A 9,556-nucleotide genomic window follows, 5' to 3' on the forward strand; every position below is an offset into this window, starting at 1 on the left:
ACCCTTTATATTGTCATATTCAACCATTTTTTAACTATGAACAAATAAAATAAAAAAGAACCCAAAGAAACTCAATTCTATTAAAGATAGAAACATTACACTGAACGAAAACAAGAGATAACTCCAACATAAAACTAAACCAACAATACAACTTTAAGAATTAGAAATTTAGAACACTAATCCTAATTTATTCAAATGCAATATACGATTAACTATTTATTAAAAGGAAATATTGAAATTATCTTTCTTTAATGCAAACAGATTAATACTCATTTGTGATCATTAGTTCAGCAAGTTGTCTAATATCAATTGGATGAGTCATATTTGGATAATTAGTGCTGTCATACGAAGCTAATGCAAAGAGGTTGTTTACAGCTTCCGAAGGATGAATTCCGTCGAAATAAACATACTCATTTCTATTAGTGCATGGAACAGAATCAGGATAGCAGAATCCGTTCGGCTTCATTGGACAGCAAGAAGCATCTGTAACTAGAAAACCTAAAATTCAAAAAAAATATATATATTATGTTATATTATCAAACCTAAATCATAGAAATTTTTAATTGTTTTAATTGATATATTTACCAGGATAATTCTCTATGGCGATAGCATTGGTATTTACGAAGATAGTTTTGGTATAAAGACGCAAAGCATTGAATTCATCAACAAGAAATCTAAGCTTTTGACTAAATATTAATGCAGCAGCATTCTGTTCTTCAACACATGATCCATGATTTCCATCATTATAAATTGCAAGGGGAGCGCATCCTATTTTCGGCAAACCAACTAGTACAAGTTTTCTTGCCCCATCACTATGCAAATCCTGTTCATCATTGACAATAATAAATAAAGAGACTAAATTACTAATTTGGGAGACTGAAATATAAAATGGAACAATTCTCTTAAAAATTGATATATATACCTGTAGATAAACGGATAACTGGTTAATAAGAACTTGAGCATATTGTTCTGGATTATAGTCTTTACTTGTTGAGTAGTATGCTGGCTGAAAATAATTTAATGCGTAATCGTTGCTGCCGATATAAACATAATACAAGCACTTTGTCAAATGATCTCTAGCTTGTGGTAAACCTCCAAGCTTGGCAACAATTTTGGATACTGTGATTTTATGATTTTGTAATTGCAATCCCAGAGCGATATTAGTACCCTGCGTATATATTTCATAACATAAATTTAGTATATATAACATACCCAAATTGTTCATTTATATCTTTTTAGCTCATATGAACCTCTCAAAAGTAATTTTATGATATTGAAAAATGGAGAAGAAATGTATATTTTATAAAAACTCAAACATAGTAAAGTCCAACTTTAGATTTAATATTATAGAGGTGCACAAAAAGACAATGATACACGTGCAAATATACAATACCGCAGTTTTTTTGCCCGTCTCATAGCGAATTCCAGCTGAACTAGATGCATAGTTAACTCCTTTAAGTATGTCATAACCGGTTGTATTTGCAAAAGGTGGAATAAAATTTTGAAATCCAAGTAATTCCCCTGCAACATTAAACAGTTAGTTTTTTGGGTTTAATATAAATATAAATATAAATAATATTTAAAGATTTAATATTAAATTTAAAAAAAATTGTGAAGACAACTGCTCCATTTGAATGCATATATATGCAACCGTGCATGCAAATAACAACCCTTTGATATTTTTAATTTTTTTGGATTTCATAACAAGGATATACGCTATTCTAATAAATATAGGTTTTACTATATTAAATAAAAAAAAAGTTATATAAAAACAAAAAATGAATGATATATTGAAAAGAAATGAACTTTTTTTATAAGATTGTTGTTGTCTCATATTGTATTGGAACTTCTATTGCAATCATATGAACAAAGTTCCTATATGATATGAAATATATATAATTACAGACAAAAATATTGGATGCAAAAAACAAATGTATAACCACTACTCTAAATGCAATTTAAGATATGCTATATTTTTATCTTTTTGTTCATTCTATTTTTAAAAATGTAAATTAAGATAGGATATATTTTTATCTTTTTGTTCACTCTATTTTTAAAAATGTGATGTTATCATTAATAACATTTAATATCGATTTTCATAAAAGGAATGTCAAAATTAAATTTGGATCAAGAAGGGTGTTAATTGATGAAAATTTAATTAGAATGCTAAATTTAACAAAAAAAAAAAAAAAAGTTCTTAGTAATTCATGTTACCAATTATGTCAATTTTGTTTCTTCCATTAGTAGCTCTTCCTGTTGGTCCTGTTGGAAAGTCGATACCGAATGGCTTGTAATTAGCAAGTGCAGTGGTTTGAAGATAGTTGTTGTTTCCACTGTCAGAGTATGAATCTCCAAATATGAAAATGCAAGGCACTAGAGATTGCCCATTGACACAATGCTGCATGTAGCATGCAGCCAAGAGAACAAGAAACAAAGCAAAACATGTTTTAGTCTCAAAAGCCATTTCTCTAGGAATGAAAATAACTATGATATAGGAAAATGAGAAATGAGAAGTGTGTGTTGAGATCACAAAATGTAGGGTATATATAGGACATGGGTGTAGGATATTATAATACCAGCATCAATTATTTTTATCATAACCAAAACAAATTGAAGAGTCCCAAAAATGTATATGATTTTAACATAATTAAAAACTTCTGCATAATTTATAAGAAAATGTTTAATTTTTCACAAAATATTTAAAAGTGAGAAATTTGGATGACTTCAATAGTAATAAAAATATTATTTATTAAAATATAGTTATTTTTGTTCCGTCTCAAAATAATTACTCCCTCCGTTTTTTATTATAAGTCGTTTTAGACTTTTCACACAGATTAAGAAAAATAATAATTGTTGTATGAAAATGAGAAATTATGAAGGTTTTTACAAAATTATCCTTCATTAATGACATGTGAAAGATAAATTTATATAATTGAAAGGAGAGAGAATAATAAATATTTAAGGATATAATAGGAAAAATAGCATTAATTATTCATTGGAATTGTCAAACGACTTATATTTAAATACAAATTTTTTTCCAAAACGACTTATAATAAAAAACGGAGGAAGTATATTTCTTAATAACACTACAATATTTTTTTAATAATATATACTTATTTATCCTTCTATCTTAAATTATATAATATTTTAGTCATTTCACATAAAATAAAAATTCAACTAATTTTATATATAAATGAAAAATTATGAATGATTTTACAAAATTGAAAGTGTTATTTTATTAATTAATAATATGAGAAGAAGAAAATATAGAGCTTAAAAAAGTGTTAAATAACAGATGTTAAATTTATTAAAAAAAAATTGTTGAAATGATATTTTAAAGCAACTTATAATTTGAAACAAATTATTTATAATTCGTTACGAAAGAAATATTATATTTCACTTTAATTAACTCTTTTACAACATCTAAGATCCATTGAAAGAATCAATTCTATCAGAAAGTTTGAAATATTTAAGATCAAAGTTTGAAATATTTAAGTTCTATTGAGAGAAGATTTAGGATACAAAATTACAAAGCCCTAACAAACACCCAAGAAAGCCCAGAAGAAAGAAGTTAGAGTAGCACCTAATTATTCTAACTGCCCCAATCGCAATATACAAAAACGAATAAAAATATCCTCACTACACACAGTATAAACGTGAAGAAGGAAATAAGAATAAAAAAATAGCATGAAAGGTCTCCAACAAAGAAAATAAAAAAGAAAGTAGCTGCTCCACGTTGTTAGGAAATAACAGCTAATGCACCAAAGCCACAGATCCATTTAAAACTTTACATTTAGGAAAAGATAGACGTCTCCAAATCAAAGACACCCGAGAGAGCACCAAACCATAAAGGACGCAGCAAGAATATATCCAATGTAGGTCGAAATCACTCACCTATGGTTTAAACACATAATAAGATTCTCAAGCCTATATGAGAAGACACATAAATGTTTCACGCAGATCATTAATTGTAGTGTCTTGAGCGTTGATACTCGTGAAATGAACGGTATGATTTGGGTAAAATTTGTTTAACGAGTTCTTTTATAATAAAACCTTATTGTTTTATCCCTCGGTTATTTGTGAACCCGACGGAATAGATCATTTATAGTAAAATCGGTTTATTTTATCCCAAAGAATAGGGCGACTACACATATGTTAGAATTAGAGTAAAATATGTTTAACGAGTTCTTTTATAGTAAAATCTTATTATTTTATCCCTTAGTTATTTATGAATCTAACGCGATAGATCATTTTGCTGAAAAATAAAAAATATAATAAAAAGAAATGTTCCTAAATACATTTTCTCCTCAGTCATATGAGAAACCGACGTAAAGCATGAAGCGTCTTGGAAACATACTAGAATAGCAATGATCATCCATATCCAAAACGTAACGTATCTTTTGAATTTTCAAGGAGGTAATATGCTGTTCTCTTATTGTTTCACTTCATCTTCTCCACTATATTTAAACACTACTTAAGTCTCATTTCATTTCCATCTTTTTGTGTCTTCAAACCTGTTTCCTCTGATTTTTTTAAAGTTTTTTCTTTTTTTCAAAATTGTTTTCCGAAAATCTTTTGTTCGTTATCAATGAGAAGTTGGTTGATTTCAGAGAGTTGAAAAGACAAGCCTTTGATTTACTTAAAGTTGTTTACAAACAAAAATGGGAAGGTTACTTTGACATGCTTAATGGAACCATCTATCGTAATTTCGTTAGAGTTTTGGGTAAATGCCACCCTTGGACAACCTGGGCAGAATGGTTCTGAAATCCAGTCAATGATTTCTCTATTACCATTCCTCTTTCACTTATTGCTTAGAAAATAAGGTGTGAAGAGGAAGGTTTTTGTGTTGAAGATTATGTATTCAACGATGTCTTCTCAAGCCTCCGTCTCCAAATCTATGTCAACTACAATAAGCTCAGCAGCCTTGTGTGGTTTCGTTTTTTTTTTACCTCCCCGTTTCACTTGGGAGGACGGCACGCTAGACCCTTCACGCGGAATTTGGAAGGAGAATGTGCCCGTTGCGGGATGAATTTTGTTTCAGTTCTTCCTACGATAACACACGAACGTTTTAATTATCCTACGAAAGAGGAAGGGGAAAAAGATCTCAAATAAACCCTAGGAGTTTGCTAAGTGTGGGGATTCACCTAGACTAGAAATTCTGGAGTCCGGGAGGTCGGTTATACATAGGGAAGGTTTTAAGCACCCTACATATCCGTAGTACTCTACGGGGACCTTCTTTGTGTCTATGTGTTTGTGTTTGTTGCTTATTGATTGGGAAAGTTTCTCCTTTGTATTAGGAGAAGGAATTGAATTGAATAAAAAGAAAGATAGACTGACTGACTATTTTTGGTTTTTTATTAGTTCGCTGAGATTCCTTGTGAACCTCATGCCTACATATCCCTAATGGAAGTCAGAGCTTTTTGTAGTTCGGAGAACTAATTAGGGAAATTAATTATTTTTTGTGCCTTGCTTAAAGCTCAAGGTTGAAGCTTGAATTAAATCTCTGTTTACAGTAAAGAGACATGAAATTATCTTTACAGAGAGGTATTTCTACTATACCACCATAAACATTAAAAGAGTGACAGAAAAGCTGAATTCATTTCATTCAAGAGGGAGACCTTACTTGTGTATGTGCAAGTATACCAGTCAACTGCGTCTTGAATGAAAGAAAGGTGCTCAACCAAATTAGGGAAAGTTACAACATGTCTGGGTTTACTGACAGGGCATGACTTTCAAAATCCTAAATGGGAGACTAATTAAAATTAAAATGTAATGTAATGTTTGTTTGAATATGGTGAGATAGGAGAAAGATCTCTCTATAGAGATAAGCTATGTCTATCTATTGTATGAAAGATTTGACTTTAGCTGGCTTGTATGAGGCCCAAGCTTGAGGCTTTTTTGATTGATTTTTATTGACTCTGGGAGATGACTCCACTGAGGACTAATTTAAGCTAAAAGGTTTTGTGTTCTGTACAAAGCCCAGAATTGAGGCTGACTCTAGTTGGAGAGTGTTTATTTGATGGATTTTATTTAGTGTTCTGTACAAAGCCCAGAATTGTGGCTGACTCTACTTAGGGAGTATATTATTTTCTGCCTTGTATGAAGCCCAAGGTTGTGGCTGACTCTTACTAGGGAAGACATTGTTTTCTGCCTTGTACAAAGCCCAAGGTTGTGGCGGACTCTTAAAGAAACTGAATATGGATGACTCTGTGGGGAAAAGATCCTAAAGGTTAGGAATCTTTTGACACAGGGAATGTAATTTTATCTGCCTTGTACAAAGCCCGAGGTTGTGGCTACTTGATGGTGAAAGACTCACTGGGGAGACTCTATTATCTGCGTTGTACAAAGCCCAAGGTTGTGGCTGACTCTGGATAGGGGAATATCTATGAGTAGGGTTTTGACTCTAAGAGGAGTATGTGCCTTGTACAAAGCCCAAGGTTGAGGCTGACTTTTTAAAGAAAGATCTATCAGTGTGGGATCTTTGACTCAGAGGGGATTTTGACTCTATTGAGGATTATCCTAAAGGTTGACCCTACTGAGGATTGTTCTTCTGTTAAACAGGAATGAATGAATGAAAGACCCAGGTTTGAAGATTGACCCTACTGGTGACTTTTTGAATGGTTGACCTAAAGTAGACTCTACCGGGGAATTTGTTTTTTAAAAGCTTAATTTTGGAAGCTAACCCTTTCCAGGGAATTATGACTTTAGAGGACTGATTTTGGAGGCTAACCCTTTCCAGGGATTTTACTCTGCTGGAGAGTTTTATCTTTTGAAAGTTTAATTTTTGGAAGCTAACCCTTTCCAGGGAATTTGGATTTTAAGGAGTGATTTTGGAGGCTAACTCTTTCCAGGGGTTTTTGATGATGGCAGAATGATTATCTATTTGAGACTTCTTGTTTAAAGCCCAAGATTAAGGCTGACATTGACTAAGGATAGACAGATATGGAACCTAGACTCTGCTAAGGAGGAAAATTAATAAAGATAAGGGTGACAGAGACTGCCCATGTCTCTCATTACAAAAGGTGAACTCAATATGAGATTGAGACATACTTAGCTTGTGTAAAGTCTGGTTTGAAGAGTAGAAGAAAATCAACAGGATAGGTTAAAGGGTGACTAAAGACCTGTTCCTATGTTTATAAGAAACCTGATGGGTCCTTGTATACAAGCTCAAGAGTAAGCTGGGAATGCTTTTAAGAAGCCTGTGGGTCCTTGTACAAAGCCCAAGAGGAGACTAATCGAGGGTCATCGAGGGTCCTTGTTATAGCACAAGAGAAAGCTATGAGGTTTTGAACTTATTTTGGCTCTAAGCAAATGGGTAAGAGGTTTCACCGGGAATAATTCCTCTTGGGTGGATGTGTCCTAGTTTGGGTTCTAAGGCTTTTTCAAGATGTTTCACCGGGAATAATTCATCTTGAGGGTTTGAACTAAAGATCTCTAATTAGGAAAGAGCCTTCACCGGGAATACATTCTCAATCCTAGGCCATAGTCCTATAATATATATATATATATATATATATATATATATATATATATATATATATATATAGTTTAACTGTCCTAAGGTTGTACTCAGACGTAGTCCTAAACAATATATAAACAGTTTATATTTGACAGTAATTTAAATGAAGGCTGTAAATTGAAAGCTTGTAAAGCCTAACCTGGATGGAGTGGAGGCCTTTGAAGATGTATGTACAAAGCCTTACCAGCAGTTGATTGTTTATTGATAACAGTTGAATATTTATGATAAACAGTTAAAGGTTTTTTTGAAAACAGAAGAAGTGAAGATGGACATAGGTCACATAGGTATCTGAAGAGTTTCACCGGGAATAATGCCCTTCAAATACCAGAAGAATGTTTTGAAAACAGAAAGAAGATTTTGTAAATACAGTTTTTGAAAATCAAACTATGAAAAGAAAAAGGTGTTGGGACTTACACTCTATTAGAGGCCCATAGATTGATTTACTGTTTATGAGAAACAGTTGGAGAGATTTGAAATGATACAAGGTTTTGTTGTCTGAAAACCTTGGTCATCTGTTTAATTAAAGTTTGAAAACAGTTTTGAAAATTGACAAAAGTCAACTTAATTAGGGTAAAGACAAAGTCTATACCTAATTAAAACCTACATGATTAGGGTTTTATCACAAAAATATTTACAAGAGATTAGGTTTTGAAAATCAAGAGAAAACTATGTTTAAAGTATTTTAAAATACTTAAAAATATGTTAATTTAGACCTAATAAAAATATATCAAATAAATAATATTTTTGTGATTTTTTTTTATTATTCATAAAATAGATATGTTAAATGACAAGTGTGTGAAAAATCAAAAAGAAATTATTTAATTTGATTGGTTAATTTGTTGTGTGAAGTTGTAAAGAAAATGAAGAAGAAAAGTAGTAAAAAATGGGTTTTGGCCTCACCATGGTTTGAACCCACGCCCTTGAAGCCAGTACTCAAAACACACACCAACCAGCCAACGCGCGCTTGGTGTTATAGTGGTGACTCCAATGCAATACATATGTTGTTTAAGTGCATAGAGCAAAAAAGAAAATAAAATCAAAAGGTCTGGGGCGAGGGGATTCGAACTCCAGACCTTGGGCACGCGCAACACACAAACTCTCTTTACCACTGGGCTATATCAATGTATTCGTTATATGAATACCTTGCACTAAATATATTTTAAACTTGACCAGGAATGTTTGAAAATGGCGCGCCAACTGCCATCTTCGTCTTCAACCTCTAGCTCTTGGATTTTTGAATTTCCAGATCTCTCAATTCTCAACCAATGGCCAAGGTGTTAACATGAAACTTGTTCTAAATTCACTCACGACTCTAAATATATAGCTAACACAGATTTATACTAACTAACATCTAATGAATTAACTGAAAAACGTGAAGAACCCTAAAACTTAAAAATCAAATTAAATGACTATACTAAAAGATAAACAGATGATGATAGAGGGTTTTTAATCCTCTGATGATGCTGAATGAAATGGTATCGAGTTTTATCACAAAGAGTGCTTAAATTAAAGAGGTGGAGTTCAAAAACTTACCTCTGAAACTGAAGGTCGTGTGAATGATAGGAAGCTCCTGACTTTGAATGGATGATCACAAAAGCTTCCTTGGACCTTGTTGATGCTATCTGGGCACTTGGATTGCTTTGAAAACCTCTGAAATGATCTACCCGACCCCTCTTGCTTGAGCTTCAAGTAGAAATGGAAGATGGTGATTCTGCACTTACAGATGAGCTGCGACCATCTGGATAGCTTCACTACACCCTAAGGAATGTGTCTGAATGCTTAGACTTGCTTGACACCTCCTGAATTGATCTACAGACCTCCAACTGACTCTGCTCCAAAGTGAAAGTGAAGATGGTGTTCTTGCACTTACAGAAGTGAACCAGGTGCTTGGATCACTTCTAATGAACCTCCTTGAGATGTTAGAGTGCTTACTTTCAAAAGAAGAGCTCTTGTTTGAAGAATTTGATTCTTCTTGCCAAAGAACTTTTGAAAACCATAAGCATGAGGGAGAGAAAGAGAAAGCAAGGAATAGAGTTG

General features: G+C 32.5%; 1 protein-coding gene across 1 annotated transcript; it reads right to left on the reverse strand.

The window, feature by feature from the left end:
- Window positions 1-262: 262 nt before the first annotated feature.
- Window positions 263-2,464, reverse strand: LOC131615086 (GDSL esterase/lipase At4g18970-like). The gene is made up of 5 exons (XM_058886593.1): window positions 2,215-2,464; window positions 1,397-1,521; window positions 923-1,168; window positions 586-823; window positions 263-498 (listed from the first exon to the last, which is right to left on the reverse strand). Exons 1-5 carry the CDS (start codon window positions 2,462-2,464, stop codon window positions 263-265), a joined length of 1,095 nt encoding a protein of 364 aa, XP_058742576.1.
- Between the last annotated feature and the right edge of the window lie 7,092 nt (window positions 2,465-9,556).

The sequence above is a fragment of the Vicia villosa genome, linkage group LG6 (assembly GCF_029867415.1).
Source record: "Vicia villosa cultivar HV-30 ecotype Madison, WI linkage group LG6, Vvil1.0, whole genome shotgun sequence".
NCBI lineage: Eukaryota > Viridiplantae > Streptophyta > Magnoliopsida > Fabales > Fabaceae > Vicia > Vicia villosa.